The sequence below is a fragment of the Oreochromis aureus genome, linkage group 3 (assembly GCF_013358895.1).
Source record: "Oreochromis aureus strain Israel breed Guangdong linkage group 3, ZZ_aureus, whole genome shotgun sequence".
Lineage (NCBI taxonomy): Eukaryota > Metazoa > Chordata > Actinopteri > Cichliformes > Cichlidae > Oreochromis > Oreochromis aureus.
Genome location: NC_052944.1, coordinates 25,156,572 through 25,174,253, shown reverse-complemented (window position 1 = coordinate 25,174,253; position 17,682 = coordinate 25,156,572). Strand labels below are relative to the sequence as shown.

At 40.4% G+C, this 17,682-nt stretch overlaps 1 protein-coding gene and 1 long non-coding RNA gene across 5 annotated transcripts in view; one reads left to right on the top strand and one right to left on the bottom strand.

The window, feature by feature from the left end:
• The window catches only part of LOC116327741 (immunoglobulin superfamily member 1-like), a 35,763-nt gene extending 32,079 nt beyond the window's left edge, over positions 1-3,684 (top strand). For all 4 annotated transcript variants that reach the window (XM_039609724.1, XM_039609723.1, XM_039609722.1 and 1 more), the window contains 6 exons: positions 376-426; positions 545-607; positions 740-799; positions 1,838-1,900; positions 1,981-2,043; positions 2,144-3,684. In XM_039609724.1, coding sequence (XP_039465658.1) covers positions 376-426; positions 545-607; positions 740-799; positions 1,838-1,900; positions 1,981-2,043; positions 2,144-2,151 — 308 coding nt within the window. In that variant the 3' untranslated portion in view covers positions 2,152-3,684. The remainder of the gene's footprint in view (positions 1-375; positions 427-544; positions 608-739; positions 800-1,837; positions 1,901-1,980; positions 2,044-2,143) is intronic.
• Positions 3,685-4,739: 1,055 nt separating this feature from the next.
• On the bottom strand, positions 4,740-5,170 carry LOC120439069. Its single transcript, XR_005612355.1, has 3 exons — positions 5,114-5,170; positions 4,875-4,937; positions 4,740-4,774 (listed from the first exon to the last, which is right to left on the bottom strand). It is a non-coding gene; the product is annotated as an uncharacterized LOC120439069 (long non-coding RNA).
• Positions 5,171-17,682: the final 12,512 nt, after the last annotated feature.

Sequence of the window (17,682 nt, the reverse complement as noted above, 5' to 3'; positions counted from 1 at the left end):
ATCTTTATTATCATTATTAATATTGACTTTTAAATCAGTCTTCATTAACAGTAACAGTTTTCAGATTAACTTTGTGCTCAGCAGTTTTTCAGAGAATATTTATCAAAATCCAGTTGGACAAACATCCAAACAGTAAACTGACCCATTAAATGAGAAAGAAAAGGAATTTTACAAACCTGATTGTATCTTTAACTCGACTGAAAAAATCCATCTTGTTATTGTTTCATATCAGAACAACACAAACAGTAACAACATTATGGGTTTATTGTCTGAAAAGATCTTACAGTCCTGGTTTTGACTTAAACAGAATTATTTAAACTCTCCTTTAGTTTTTTATTCAAATGATTAATGTGACCCTGGCTCGTCTTTTTTTAGGTACCAATCACATCTATGAATCAGTTACACAGGTTGAAGACAACAGAAATGGTGCAGTATATGTGATGAAAAGCACAGAGCAGTTACAGATGAAACTTGTTTTTGATTTAATAAAATTAATTCCATGTGAAATGTTTACAATCCTGTAACTAAAATATGAACATTTCAGGATCAGATGAACATCAAGATGTCACATACGCTCTTATTGAACTTAAAAACTTTGAAAAGAAGCGTAAGTACATAAAACTTGTGCAGTTTAAAATTAATCAATGTAAATGTAATGTAAAAATACAATAAATAAAAATTTAAAAAAATGTAACAGTTAATTTTTTTCATATGTCGAATAATCTGATGATCTTCACAGGGAAGCATCATAAACCAGAGCAGAGTGCTGTTTACTCTGAGGTGAAGACGGGAGCTGCAGGTACAGTCACAACAGTCTCATTCAGTGTTTGTACTGAAATGTGTCATTTCATTATGTTGCAGCTAATTATAGGTCAACATGGAGTTTAGTTATTCACTTACCAAGCTTAGCTGCTACACACTACCACTACACATCAGCAGAGTTAATCTGCAGTCATTTAGAGTTTTGGTGGGTTAGTCATTAAGTCAGGTGTATTTGTTTAACATGATACTGTGTTGTTGTGTTGTTGTCGTTCAAAGCACACAAACACAGACACACTGTAGAAGGTGAACAGATTTAATGAGTGATTCAGAAACACAGCAGGTCAGAATGTTTGCAAAGAACGATGAAAACTCAAAACATCTTCTTCCACAGTTTGAGTTCAGTCTCTTCATCAGATCACAGGTTAATCTCACCAGCAGGTTTGTTGGGTTGCCTTTCATTAAAGTCTTTAATCTGGGAAGCAAAAAAACCCGCTTTTCATCTGGATTTACTGAATCACAGCATCCATAGCTTCTGAACCAAACCACAGATCACAAAACGAAACACCATTAAATAAAACACATAATCTGAGTGTGCTCGATCACTGGAGGCACAGCAGAGTGTTTAAGATGGTTGTTTGATACAGGAAAATATTGGATGTGCCAATAGCATGGAAACGTGTGTGTGTGGAATAGATGCAGAGCATAGAAAATATGATTATAGGGATGAAAGAAGGGAGTGATGCAGACGGGCAAATGAGTATAAATGGAGCTGTTTAGGAAGGTTCGAGGTTCTTTCTGTAGTTTGCTGAAGATGAGTAACATCAGCAACATCTGAAGAAAGCACTGTGGAGTTCACAGTCAAAAGTTTCAGTTGACCAATCACTGTGGACTTATGAACTGAAATGATCATTTTTGTCTCTCAAAAGACTTGGAAGACTTTGTACCGTGTTACTGCTTCCTTATTTGGACTTTCAAATCAGACTTGATCTGCAGAGATTAAATCCACATGTGTCCAACAGCGTTGTGTCATATACCTGCTGATCAAATGTATCCTGAGCTCTGACTTCTCTTTTAGAGGACAGTCTGATGTATGCTGAGGTCAAACGCCCCAAAAAAGAAAAAGCCAAGAAGAAAGCAGGTAAACAAAGTCTGCCATCACCTCCAGTGAATGTTGTTCAACATGTTTATCTGGTCTTAAAATCTTCTTTCCACTCACAGGAAAATCAAGTCCTGCAGCTGATGCAGCAGTTTATTCTGAAGTCACATTAGGAAGCTTTCCTGGTAATTATGCTTCTGTGCAGGATGAGTGATTCTTCAAGTTATTAAATGGCGAACATCCTGAAACTTGGACATTTCTGTTCTTTGTGTGTTTGTCTTACAGGTCAGTGAGGAGAGCTGCAGCAGCAAAGCCAAGAAGAAGCATTTTATGAATCCACTGTTGCTCCTCTGCTGCCCAAATATCAGACAGGCTCAGGCTTTAGTTTTTATGATATTGAATAATAATATGATATAGAGTTGGTACCGTCTTTTAGCATAAAGCACACAGAGGTGTGTCCTGTTTCAGATCCATGTGATTTTTAGTAACTGATAGCAGCAACTTAAAGCCAGCAGAGTTACATTAGGAAACACCAACAAATACTTTTACTGTCTGAGTGTAAAGATCTATATTGTGTAAAAAATAATCATTTGGTATAAAAACATGAAAAAGCTCTGGCTGCTTCATGATTCATTTAATGTCAGATACTTTTATTTACTTTTTTACTTCTTCAAATTTAGACATTTGGCTTGAGGGGGCGTTCCAGCTGAAAATTTAGACTTCTGACTTCAATTTGAATAGATCACTGTTCTGTTCGGCCCCCAGGGGTTTTCTGAGCTTCCTGCTCGAAAATGAAATGCCCAAAATAAACTAATTATAAATTTTCTCAAAAAGGAAGATTTTAAGTCTAATCTTCAGGTTTGGCCACATTTCATTGACTCATTTTATTAGTGACTGGTCTGCTATATTATTCATCTTCAAACTGAGCATCAGGAAGAAAGGTGATTGAATGTGACATGGCTGACAGGCTGGTCTGAGTTATCTGGATTTACCAGTAAAAGACCAGAAGGGAAAAAATCCCCAGTGAGTGGCAGTTATCTGGGTGAAAATGCCTTATTGATGTCAGGAGAATGAACAAACTACTTTAAGCCAATAGTTTCAGGTTTTGCCACTGAGCAGGGAAGCAGGACTCAATAGCTGCACTTTCTTAGCAGAAACAGGGAATTTTTTACAAGTGAAAATGGTGAGAAAAAAAAAACAGTTAAAAAAGTGACATCCACAGCAGTGTAATCCCCAGCTCCTGGTCTGATTCTCCAAATACAAAAAAACCTCCTTCCACAGCTTTTCCAGAAGTATTTACAAAAAGTCTCTGAGCTTTCCCCTCCCCAAGATTCCTGGACATAAAGGAGAAAACGGGTAAGTAATTTTCACACACAAAAAGGAAGTCTTGACTTACAAGCCAGAGTGACACTGACTGTTTGTCCTGCAATGATCCAGCATCAACTGAAGCTCTGCACTCTGCAACCCAGAGGTGGAAACCCTCCTCACTGTCCCAAAACTGCACAAAGATGAGAACACCAGAACACACACACACACACACACACACAGTGGCTGCATGACTGGCAGGACTCTTGTGAACCACACTGTTTACACAGATGATCTTGTGGTCTTTAGTCCTCGTAGCGCTGGTCTCCAGCAGCGCCTTCACGTATGTTCTGCTTCTAGTGTGGAACATGATATCAGACATATCCAAATGTTTGACTTTTGTTTTTGTTTGTTTGTTTTTATCCTGAAATAAAGCGGGCACTTGTACGTACAGAAAGGTTTTTGAAAGAGAAAATTATGGGATTTGTGAAGCTAAATTTAATAAATGTTACGTGTGGTCAGATTGCTTCTTATTTGTGTGTGGATTGAAGTAATTATAATAAAATTGAAATTGCTTGTCTATTTGCCTAACAATTCCTCTTATCATGCCTTGTGGCAAAGCATGAAAGTAGTAGTGCACTCCAGAGTGTGAATATGGACATTACTCTTATTTTTATTGCATAAACAGACAAGAGTGTGATAGTGAAACCTGTCAGGCTTCCAGAACAGAAAATAACTGCACTTTGCTAGTAACACAACTTTGGCTCTGTCAAAGCATCCGCACACAGACAGCATGCTAATGCTAACCTAGCCGAGAACCAAGAGTGATGTTAAAGCTGAGTGAATGCTGACCCCAGAACCTGAACTTCAGCAGGTAACAAACAGAGGAGCAGTCAGACTGCAGCCTCTGTTTCTACCTGTTCATGTTTCTACAGAGAATCACCATGAAGATCGCTTCTCTCTGTGCTGGTTTTCATCTTTGCTTGGTGCTGTCGACTTTAAGGTTCATTCCTGAATACTAAGAGAAAAATCATATTTGTGTCCTTATCAGGTTAAGCATTCGTGTTGGTGTGACTGTAACCTCAGGTTTGTATTGTTAAATGGAGATTATTAGCTTGTGTTTTTCAGGTTATTTTATACAGTAACATATTGCATTACTTTTAATGCAAAATGTTTTTGTGTAACAAGTGTAATTCATTACTTTGAGTAACAACACCAACACTGATCACAACAAAGAGGGAAAATACCTCCAACATGCACAAACATTTGATCACAGAGCATGGAGCTCTTTTTTGTGATAACTATATCTTATTTACTTTTTAAATCACCAGTAGACCTTATTTTTGACCTTATAAACAACTTTTTTTAGTTTAATTATAGTTTTCATAGAAAGCTGGTCCTCACAGAGACTACAAACATCGTCTCTGCTTGCATTACTGTACAAGTCACAGGACACCACCGATACTATATCTATGTCATATTATTATTTAATGGCATCTTAACAAAAGTGACAAAAAAGTGAGTGTGTCTGATATTTGGGCAGCAGAGCAGCAACAGTGGATTCATAAAATGCTTCTTCTTGGCTTTGCTGCTGCAGCTCTCCTCACTGACCTGTAAGACAAACACACAAAGAACAGAAATGTCCAAGTTTCAGGATGTTCACCATTTAATAACTTGAAGAATAACTCATCTTGCACAGAAGCTTAATTACCAGGAAAGCTTCCTAATGTGACTTCAGAATAAACTGCTGCATCAGCTGCAGGACTTGATTTTCCTGTGAGTGGAAAAACGATTTTAAGGCCAGATAAACATGCTGAACAACATTCACTAGAGGCAGCAACTGCTGCATTCAGCAGTCACCCCTTTGTTTTCACACAAACAACACAACTATCGACTACACTACACACCAAAAACACACTCTAAACACTCGAAGTGTCACAAATCTCTCACATATCAAAACTCTCTCTCTCTCTCTCTCTCTCTCTCGCTGTCATCACTCCTAAAACTTCCTCGTTTTCCTAAACAACATGTTGCCATATCATTTTTTTGATATGTTGACCAATGACTGTAGAAAACATGGACGACGCGACAGCGCCTCCTCCCATTGTGCAAAAATGAAGCCAAAATATCCCGCTTGTGGAGGCTGCCATCTTGCAAATTTGGAGCCAGAGTCTGCGCAGTAGTGACTTGAGGTGGAGCGACTGTGCAACACTCCCGCCCACACACCCGCTGGACACAAAGACGCCCCCCCTACACTTTTTACGTAGCCCGGCTGCTCCAGTTTATTTGCTGATGGGTTTACCGCGACTGACGACTTGTTCAATTAAGGTAAATACAACCATGTCACTGTTATGAAAAAGACACACAGCTTATCATCTTATAGTTCTAAAATCACTCTGTTGTTAATTCGTTAGTTAGATTAGCGGTTAGCATATGCAATGTGTTGGGGGCTTGTTGCTAGCATTGTTGAATAATTCAGGACTCCTTAGGTTTTGTTATCCATTTTAAGACAGCGATGAGATCATCTGCACACTCCACAGAGGCCCAGAGTTGCTGTTAATATCAAAAATATAATGCTGTCTGTCGTAGCGGCCGGTAATAAACCAGTCCTCATGAAGAACAGTGCTCTTTAATGAATTCAGCACAGATTAACATCGAAAGGTAGCAGTGACACACATCAGTTATCCGTTAGCCATCTAACTATATTCTCACTCTTAACTTTTACCGACTCCGCTTTACTCTCATTTTGCGACACCACCCTCTAGTGGTGCAATATGATATACATCATATACATTACAGAACACAACATCTCCTCTCTCTTTATAAAAAGAGTTCACCAAATAGCGTAGTACAGAAATAAAGTAATTCACTGTTTAGCAAATCAAACATACGCTTGTGAACTTAAATGTCGCAATAGTTATAACATCAGAATACTACAAGTAGAAAAGCTAAATAAGCCTGAAATTGTAAAACGAAAAGAAATTATTCCAGTTTTTCCATTACAATTTTTTCTTAGTGCATTGGTGACAGGAAATCAGTTCTTCTTAAACCCAAAATAGAACAAGTAATGACATTTCTCTAATGTCCTTTTTCAAGCAACATATTATGGTACAATATAGTCTTTGTGCCATCGAGGTTTGTACTTGACGCGTGGCAGTCTTCTGGTAGTAGGTGAGCCAGTCTGAGTGTGGTGCAACCTAGCAGTGTCAGCGTTCTTTTCAGTCACTGGGCGACAGCGTGCTAGATGAGTGGCATTCCAAATCTTTCCATCACTCAGCAAGAAGGCATTCGAGCCTTTGGCTTTTGTTACTGTTACAGGAGGGGTAAATCTGGGATGTCCTTTGGGAACATGGTGGGGTTTCCTTACCCTCACACTCTCTCCTGGTAGAAAAGAAGGTTTCCGTGCGTGACGCCTACCATCAGTGTAACGTCGCATTTTCAACTGATATTTCTGAACTGAGTGACGTGCAACGTCATCCAGTGGAGACACAGCAGGAGGCAAAGGGAGGACATCCAGTTAAGTACGCATCTTCCTGCCATACAGGAGTTCATAGGGAGAGAGGGAAGTAGTTGCATGCGGTGTTGCACGGTAAACTTGAAGCCAATCCAGCACAGTAGCCTTCCATGGTTTTGACTGCTGGATTGCTGTCTGGATACAGGTGCGGAGGGCACGATGAAACCGTTCGATTGCTCCGTTTGCAGCTGGGTAGTAGACAGATGTTCTGCTGTGGTAGATGCCTCTATTCTGGAGGAATGAGGTGAACATTACAGAGGTGAACTGTGTACCATTGTCAGTTACGATGTTCTCTGGGTTGCCATGACGACTAAAGACAGATGAGAGGAACTGAATGACATCATCAGTAGTAGCAGAAGGTGAAAAGGCAAGCTCAGGCCATTTGGAGTAGTAGTCAGTCAATGTTATGACATATCTACAAGCAGGTATTGCAGTATCAAAAGGCCCAACAATGTCAAGACCAAGTTTTTTCCACGGTCCATCAGGCAGTGGGACGGGTTGGAGAGGAGCAGGATTAGTATGTGCAGTTTTGTCATTGGACTGGCAAAGGAGGCATGAGGTTATGGCAGACTGAACTTGTGAGTCCATTTTTGGCCACCAGTAGATCTCTTAATCTTTGTTTTGTGCGCACAATCCCTTGGTGACTTTCATGTGCCAGTGCAATCAGTTTAGGTCTCACTGAAAGTGGTGCAATGAGCCTTGAGCCTCTGAGAACATAATCACTTAGGGTTGAGAGTTCATTACGGATTTTGTAGTAAGGTGCAAGCGTGACATCAAGTGCTTTGATTGAGGCAGGCCAGCCACTTTGTATTTGTGAACGCAAAGCAACCAGTTCAGGGCAAGTTGAACAGGCAGAGTCAAAGTCCGCAACTGGAAGAGAGGACATGGCAGCAGAAACTTGGGCTACCATTTCATGATCTGCATCCAATGTGGGATGGGAAGAAACAGGCAGGGGCAGGCGAGAGAGGCAGTCAGCTGTATAGTTCTGAGAACCTGGGCGGTAAATAACATCATAGTCAAAACACAGGAGGCAGGCAGACCAGCGGGCGATGCGCATTCCAGCCCTATTAATCCCTTTGGTGCTCAGCAGTGTTGTCAGAGCTTGATGGTCTGTCCGCAGAGTAAAACGTCAGCCCCACAAATATGTTCTCCATTTCTCTGCAGCCCACACACAAGCATAAGCTTCTTTTTCAACAGTTGAGTACTTTTGTTCTGTTGCAGACAGTGTGCGGGAAGCAAACGCCACAGGTTTTTCTGTGCCATCAGGTTGCACTTGAGCAAATACAGCACCAAGCCCATAGTCACTTGCATCAGTAGAGATCACAACACGCAAGGCAGGGTCAAACAGTGCCAGTGCAGGACTATTCACCAGGAGTTTTTTTACTTCTTCAAAGCTCGCTTGTGCATCTGAAGTCCATGTGAAGGTGTTCTTGTCGTTAGCACAGACACGCATAGGGGCTACAACAGTTGCAAAGTTTGGCAAGAACTTGGAGTACCATGACACCAAGCCCAGGAAGGATCTCAGAGCAACAGCATCAGATGGGGGAGGCGCTCTCAAAACAGCATCAATATGCTCCTCATCAGGAAGAATGCCATCAGCAGTGACAACATGGCCTAGGAAGCGTAGCGATGTCTTCCTAAAATGGCATTTGTTTTCGTTGAGCACAAGTCCAGCATCTTTGAGCTTCTGCAGGACAGTGCTAAGGTTTTGGTCATGCTCAGCTGCACTTTTACTGTAGACAATAAGGTCATCCAGGTAGTTTTGGACACCTGGGAGGTCTTTAAGGATTTCAGCCATCATTTTCTGAAAAGCTGAGGGGGCAGAGGCCAGTCCATAAGGTACTCTGCAGAATCTGAAGAGTCCATCGTGTGTAATGAATGCTGTCAAATCTCTGCTATCTTCATGCAGGGGCAGCTGGTAGTATGCATTTGCAAGATCAATTGTAGAAAACATTTTCGCACCCTGTAAGCTGGCAAACAGTTCATCTACATGAGGTAAGGGGTAGCAATCAGTGATCACAGCTTTGTTTGGTTCACGGAGGTCTGCACACAGCCTTATTCCACCAGTTTTCCGTCCTGTCACAACAATTGGGGATACCCATGGTGATGCATCAATCCGTTCAATGACACCAGCTTTGAGTAAACGATCCAGTTCTGCTGAAACTGAAGCCCTCACAGCAAACGGGAGACGTCGCAGCTTCTGACGCACAGGTTTGACTGTTGGGTCAACTTTCACTTTATGCACAAAGGCACACACACAGCCAATATCTGGGGCAGCAGGGATGCAAGAAGCAGGTGATGGGTTTGTAGACATCACAGAAGCAGTAGGATCAGTACATGGAGGTAGAACAGTATTGCCTGCAATGCTGACATTCAGCGCTTCCATCAGATCTCTTCCAAGAAGAGGAGTTCCTTTCCTTACAACAAAGAACACAGCTGAGGCGGATGCATTTCCTCTGGTCACTGTGACTTGCAGGCAGCCTAACACAGGGATTGTTTTCTTTGTGTATGTAACTAGTTGAAGGTCAGGTGGTTTTAGTGGCGTATCACTGAAGTGCTCTTCGTAGATGTTGCTAGGCAGGATAGAAACTGCAGAACCTGTGTCCACAATCAGTTCAATGTCCTTAGCTGATGAGGTAGGTGTGCTCACATTTATGCTGCATTGCAATCCTTTTGATGCATGAGAAGGATCTGTTAAGTAAAGGACTGTGAGTTTTGGTAAATGGACTTCCCGTACATCTCTTGTCTTGGATGAGCAGCAGACACGAGCAAAATGTCCAATTTTATGACACAGTTTACAAGTAGCTTTGGCAGCAGGACACTGACGAAAGTTGGCTAAATGACTGTCTGAACCACATCTAAAACAGTTCTTAGATGGTTTTGTTGCATGAGATGGCTTTGCAGGGTGAGCATTGTATTTATGTTTCCTCTGCATGGAGTGCGAGTGAGACTGCACAGCTTGGACTGGAGTACTGCTGTCTGCAGCTATGGATTTAGCTTGTTGAACTGCAGATTCCATTTGTGTTGCCAGTGTAACAGCTTTATCTAGTGTCAAATCAGGTTCAAGCAAGAGTCTTTCTCTTATGCTGGGGCTAGACACATGTTCAACTAGCTGATCACGGATCATTTCTTCTGTCCTGTCATCAAACTCACATTTAGAAGCAAGGTCACGCAAGCTGGCCATATACTGGATAACAGTCTCATGTGAAGCTTGTGTTCGCTTTCTGAAAGCATGTCTTTCCACAACAACATTTACCTTGGGTGAAAAGTGTTGTTCTAGGGCAGTAACAGCAGAGGCGAAAGTGTCACCTGTATTTGGCAGTGAGTAGAAAATCCTTTGTCCCTCTGTTCCCAAGCAGTGAAGTAAAGTAGCTCTTCTTCGTGCTTCAGGCCAAGCATTCCCTGTTGCATTGATCACAAGCAAATAATTGTTGAACATACGCATCCACATGTTGAAGGGCAAAGCAGGATCTCCAGGGCAAGGCAAAAACATCGGTGGCGGATGGACGTTTGCAGCCATGATGACTCAGCAAAAAAATCAAAGCAGAAAAAAAACACGCAGGGTTACTCGTCGCCAAAATGTAGTAGCGGCCGGTAATAAACCAGTCCTCATGAAGAACAGTGCTCTTTAATGAATTCAGCACAGATTAACATCGAAAGGTAGCAGTGACACACATCAGTTATCCGTTAGCCATCTAACTATATTCTCACTCTTAACTTTTACAGACTCCGCTTTACTCTTATTTTGCGACACCACCCTCTAGTGGTGCAATATGATATAAACATTACAGAACACAACACTGTCCTTCGAGAGTTTAACATAAGACTGAGTGTAATGGATCTAAAACTGTTTAAATCTTCAGAGCCGTCTACAGCCTGATAACATGGAAACTTTAAAAACAGCAGCAGAAGGTTTCAGTAGTGTAGTGTAATTTGTTTTGTTTTTTTCATTTAGTAAAAGAGTCCCTATTATATCAACAGCTACATTCACCCTGGGGGGAAACTAGTGAGGGAGACCATCAGGACCAAGCTGGGTTTCCTGGGTCCAGAGGTTTGGAGAAACTTCTTCCCTTTCTTCATCACAGCTGTCCTGTGCCAGATGTTCTGTTGACCCGCTGAGAGAGGCTTCATTTAAGAAACACCAAGAAGACTGAAGCTCATCGCATTGATCAAGCAGGACTCATGATCTTCACCAGCAGCTCTCTCACAGGGAAATCTTCAGCACTCCTCTGTAGGCCCGCCCCAGGAGATGGATAAACCCAGCATTTCATGAACACTGTGATGGAGACCTTTGGTTTGTGTAATGTTATAAATACTCGGATACTCCCCAGAGTATTATATTATCATAAGATAGTATATTCAGTCCTGTAGAAAGTTATATATTTAAAAATATATTATTCTCTCTGGTTACTCTGGTATGAATAACTCTGAATCATTTTATGATAAATAACATACTATCTGCAAAAAACTGTGAAAGAATGAGTTCAACATACAAGTGACGACCTTTGACCTTCATCAGGTTTTACTTAATTGTGTCAGAGAAAATCTAATGTGCTCTTCATGCAGCTGAGTACATCAAGTGTTTAAAACGGAAGCTGTGCAGGTCTGAGATCAGCAGCTTTGTGAAACACCAAACTGTTAATGCTGATATATAGTGACACAGTTACATGAGTGATTAATCCTTTTGACTTTTTGTCTTTAACTTTATCAATAAAACAGCTGCAGCTTTCGCTTACAGCACATGTGGTACTATAACCTTTGTACTGTTTCCATCAGTTAATTTTGCAGTAACATATGAACATATTGGATGATCTCTCTGCTGTCACTGGTTGGTGCTGAGGTCTGAATCTGAGGGCAGCTCCTGTAATCACAAAGAGAACAGAACCATCAAACTCAGATATAAATTTTAGCTCTCAAATCTGAAATAAAGCTGTACTTCTCTGTCCTCACACACCCAGGATCTGAAGCTCTTCTCTTAGATTGTTTCAGTTCTACAGTTTAATCCATAGTTACTGATTAATGAGGAGTTACTGAAGTGCAAGCTATGTTTTCCTTTAAATTTGGTGTTACTGTCTTAACAGATGTGGCAAGAGACTGAAAACCCTGCACTTGTGTCAAGCCAGCCTCCAATTCGAGACTTGCAGTCAAGCCAGCCTCCAGTTTGTTTTCTGTTCCCTGTGTATTCAGGGTATTACGGAAAGGGATGTGGAAACGGAATTTCAAAATAAAAGCCAACTTCAAGTGAATTAACAGATATGTTAAGAACATAATAACATATAATTTAGGCTTGTTTACAAATTCTAATGTTAGATCTACATGACAACCTTGTACCCTAATAGCGCCCTGTCAATATCAAGGCCATCTTCATTTGGATTTCAAAGAAAAAGCCCTGGGAATTTTCATTTTTGATCTACTCTTTCAATGACTTCAGAATGCTCTTAAAAGCAAAAGTCATATTTCCAAAGACTAGTTGCACTTTATATCAACACTATCCAACCGCAGTGTTTTTCACAGTAATACCATGTCAATATCAAGTCGGTCTGATTTTGCCTTTCAAAGTAATGGCCCTTTGAAATTGCTCATATTTGATTTACTCTTCTAACGATTTCAAAATGCTCTAAAAAGAAAAATTCTTGTTTCCACAGGATAATTTCACTCTGAATTTACAGTATACAGCCCCACAGTGATACAGTCAGTCTGATTTTACTTTTCTAAGTAATGGCAGATTGAAATTGCGGGTAAATGACTTACTCTTAGAACAATTTCAAATTGCTCTAAATAGAAAAAATCCTGTTTCCACAGGATAATTTCACATTAGATCAACAGTATACAACCCCACAGTGATACCATATTAATTTCAAGTCAGGCTGATTTTGCTTTCCAAAATAAAAGCCTTTTCAAATTGCCCTTATGTGACTTACTATCGGAACAATTTCATAATGCTCTAAAATGGAAAATTCCTATTTCCACAGGTTAATTCCATTTTAGATCAACAGTATACAACCCCACAGTGATACCATATCAATATCAAGTCAGTCTGATTTTGCCTTTCAAATTAATGGCCTGTTGAAATTGCCCATAATTGACCTAACTTTCAGTGATTTCAGAATACTCTAAAAAGGAAAATTTCTGTTTCCACAGGATAATTTCACTCTCTATCGACAGTATACAGCCCCACAGTGATACCATGTTAATCTCAAGTCAGTCTGATTTTGCCTTTCAAAGTAATAGCACTTTCAATTTGACCACATTTGACTTATTCTTGGAACGATTTTGAAATGCTCTTAAATTGAAATCTGCCGTTTCCACAGGACGGATGCACTTTAGATAAACAGTATCCAACCTCGCAATGTTACCATGTCAATTTCAAGATATTCCCATTTTGCCTTTCAAAGTAATGGCCCATTGAAACTGCCCATACAGTGGCTTGCAAAAAGTATTCGGCCCCCTTGAACTTTCCCACATTTTGTATTGGAATTCCACGTGAAAGACCAATACAAAGTGGTGTACACATGAGAAGTGGAAGGAAAATCATACATGATTCCAAACATCTTTTACAAATAAATAACTGAAAAGTGGGGTGTGCTTAATTATTCAGCCCCCTTTGGTCTGAGTGCAGTCAGTTGCCCATAGACATTGCCTGATGAGTGCTAATGACTAAATAGAGTGCACCTGTGTGTAATATAATGTCAGTACAAATACAGCTGCTCTGTGACGGCCTCAGAGGTTGTCTAAGGCTACGTTCACACTGCAGGTTTTAATGCTCAATTCCGATTTTTTGATCAAATCCGATTTTTTTGTCTGCTTGTTCACACTACAAATAAAATGCGACAGCAAACGCGCTCTAGTGTGAACGCTCAAAGCGGCCCGCATGCGCAAAAGAAGATGTCAGACACAACGCGCTCTGTTTAGACCCAGAGCAAACAATATTGTTTGACTGATGGCCCTTAATATAAAGATTTTGGACTTTACGTTTCCCAATTTTTGCTTTAAGTTATTTTTTTATTTACATAATAATGTAAATAACCTAATAATTATCCTTATTGCTGTTTTAGAGAAGCGGTGCTTCAAAGGATAGTTGCAGATTTCTGTCAGAATCTGCAGATTATACAGTACAAATAAAATGTTCACGTTTCTCCAACGTTGTGTTCCCAACAGTTTCACTGACATCTACACTGGATGGCCAGGAAGCGTTCGCGATGTCTTCTCGGGCTCTTCTCTGGCGCCGATAATTGGCGTCTGTCTTGTGTCAGTGATGTAAACATTCAAACAGCAGTCGCTTTCTAAAACATCGGATATGTATCGGATTCAGTACCACATACGAAAGTGACCCAGATCGGATTTGAAAATATCAGATTTGTGCCGTTCACACTGTCATACCATGATCGGATATGGGTCGCATAGGGTCAAAAAAATCGGATTTGATGCGCTTTCGCCTGCAGTGTGAACGTAGCCTAAGAGAGTGCACACAAAAATGGAGACTCAGGGTCTTGGGTTTCTTGTTAGTAATGGTAATGGCGTTCTAACAATGTAAAAGTAATTAGTTAGATTACTAGTTACTGAAAAAAGTACTTTTAACGCTGTTATTCCCATCACTGCTTATATGTGATTTTGTGGGTGTCATGATCCTGGGTCATTTTGTCCCAGCATCTTGTGTTTCTTTTTGGTATCACCTTGTGTTTTGTGTTAATCATGATTTTGTATTAGTTCTTAGGGTTTGGTTCTGGTGTTTCGTGTCTTATTATCCCTACCTGTGCCTTCCCTCTGTGCTCTGATCGTGTCCCCGAGTTTTGTGTTATAAAACAGTCTGTGAGTTTCCTGTTTTACTTTGTAGGTCTGTGTCTCGTCTTGTGAATAGGTTTTTGTGTTTACACTCAGTCTTTCAAATAGATGCAAGTAAAACACAGCAGAAAAGAAGACTCAGCAGACTCAGGGGTCCTGTTGCTCTATTCTCACCTGTATAGCAGGAGCGGGGTAGGCGGAGGTTTGCCCTGGTGCAGATGTACCACAGCAGTCTGTGGAAGAATCTACGAGATTGTCTGTGAATTTCCCATTCCGTGGTACCATACTCGGTGCTTGCTCAGAAGTTAAGGGCTTTTTGCTGTAAAATGAAGTTTTCTTCCCACGCAGTGAACAGCGGACGCTAGTGTTTTTGTCACTTTTTACAGAAGTAAAAGTAAGGTCAGTAGCGTTTAAAGCGTGGAATTTAAACGCTGCATGGTCATACTCTCTGCCGCACTCGATATATTAGCCATTCTTGATCTGCACACAGCTGTTGGCTGCCACGAGCATCGTACTCGCTTGCGTCATTGTCATGAGACACTCACAAAAAAAAATCACGGTTTTAGTAACGCAGTAACGCAGCATGCTTACAGGAAAGTAACAGTAATCTAATTACCGTTTTTGCAATAGTAATTCCTTACTTTACTCATTACTTGAAAAAATTAATCGGATTACAGTAACGCCTTACTGCCCATCTCTGCTTGTGACCTTTGCTGCACTTCTGCTGTGACAGATCCACAAATGAGTTTGGAGTTTTCTATAACTCAAGTGTTCATAAACCCTGAGCTCAGGCTTTCTCTCACATTCAGAACAAACCACCAGGTGGCGTATTACTCACTCATTTAAGTGACGTTATTCAGCTGCTGGTGGTGGTTGTGTCGATAGAAACCAGGCTCACCTGCTCACAGTTGCAGTAGGAAATTAAACTACAGCTGAAACATCTGTGTGGCAGATGTGGTGGGGTTCTCCTTCTTCCACTAAAAGGGCCACAATAACAGCCTCATATTTTTCTAACTTACAGAACTTAAAATCAAGGCCACTCTGACAGCAGACAGCACAACCACACCAGCAGGGGGCAGTGTGACGCTGACCTGTGATGTAAAGGATTCTGCTGACATAGAATATGAGCTCAGAAAAACCTCATCTGCAAATAAGATCATCTCTTTTAGCTCTAAGAGTGCAATCTCTGTCTCTGATGGAGGCATCTACACCTGCAGAGGAAGGAGAAGAAACACAAGTTTAGTCACAACTAAAAGTGATTCAGTCGTCATTCAGAAAACTGATGAGTTTAAATATTTTCTTCCAAGTTAAAAATGGCCTTCTCCGAATTATGGAGTGAATCACTGTTCAACCTAGTACTTAGAAAACTAAATGTGTCAAATTAATAATTATTAGGCTCATTATGTCCTTAAAGAAAACAAAACTTGTTATTGTTGATTTTCAAGTCAAATTGTCACTAGAATACAAAATTATGATTACCATTAACAATAGCAATAAATCCAGGACAGATATTTATAATGATTTTAGATTTCTACAATTCTGTTGATGTGGTATTTTTATGTATTTTATTTTATTTCCACCAGAGGGTGCTGTGACACCATCAGCGTCCCTATTTCCCAAGGCCTCCCAACGGGCTTCATGTACTGACTGTGCATAAATCTATCCAATGAATGTTTTTTTTGCATTAATCATTAATTATTGGAAATTTTCACAAATGAATTTGTCTGTACTTTAACAACAGCAGGCTTTTTTGTGGTCACTCTAATGTTATCACATTTTATGTTTCTCCTCTCCTAACTGGATCATTGTTATGTGAACAGTTCCCACTAAGCCCACTGTGACCCTGCAGCCATCCTGGACTCAGATATACAGAGGTACCACAGTCACTGTCAGATGTGAGATTCATGCAGGTGAAGGAGCTCAATGGACGTATGAATGGAAACCAGCCAAGTTAAACACACCTCCAACTTCCAGTGTATATACAATCAACAGAGTTACTGAGTCTGATGGTGGAGGATACAGCTGCCGGGGCACAAGAAGCTCTTCCTGGACAGAGTGCAGTGACATCATCACATTGAGAGTAACAGGTGCGATGGACATATTTCACACATTTTAATTTACACTGTATAATGTTTCATCAACTCAACCAAACACTTTGTCTTTCAACAGCACTGTAGGTTAATTTAGTTGTTTAGGATCAAAAGTAGTTTATAACAGCTTTTAATGTGATTATAAAGATATTTAATAATCACTCACAGTGAAACATCTGGAAAATATTTTGTTAGTTTGATGAAAAAAATCAGTCCAAATGTAATAATCCCAGTCTGTCCCATCTTGACCTCATGGCTGCACATGTGGAGTTTATCACTGCAGATCAGTTACTTCCTTTGTTTTTAGCATTTTTACATTAATTCCTCGACGTTTCAGGTTTGACTACAATATAACCTCATTTTATTACAGACTGTTCTGCCAACACGTTCTCACTCCCAACTCGTCAAATGTGTGACGCATGGTCAGGGTCCCTCTACTTCACTTATCGACGCGCAGGATACCCCCCTCGCATCGAGAATTGACGTGCAGGGTCCTCTTATTGAATACTATAGAGCGCCCTAAACGTTGTTTATTGACGACAAGAGATTGCCGCGGAAGAGCCTGTTGTCCGTATATTTCTATATTTCCGAAATCACATTTTCTGTGACGTATACAGAACACAATACATTATATAATGTAATCAACTACCTGAGAAACAGCAGATACAGCAGATAAATTAATTATAGGCTATTACTATTATATCGTTTATTACATTTATGGAGGGAATGATGTATGCTGGGTAATGGCACAGCGAGCAACTGGGTGACTTTATTCACCCGCTTCGGATGTTATCAGTCCATCAGGCGTTATTAGCACAAATCAGTCCCACAGATATGGGCCATCTCCACCTGCTAGATCAGGGGTCGGCAACCTGCGGCTCCGGAGCCACATGCGGCTCTTTAGTCCTTATAGTGCGGCTCTGTGTGGTTTGGGAAAATAAATTAGTAATAAACAAGTACTTTGGCTGAAGTGTATTTTATTTATGTTAGTTCTTTTTTTAACTTGTAGTTCTAAATTGGAAGATTATTGTGATATTGAAATATAAAAATAAAATTATATTTTATTATTTTTTCATCGCTCAAAATAGGGCTTTGGAGCGTGACATCATAGGAGGGGGCGTGGTCACGATTTT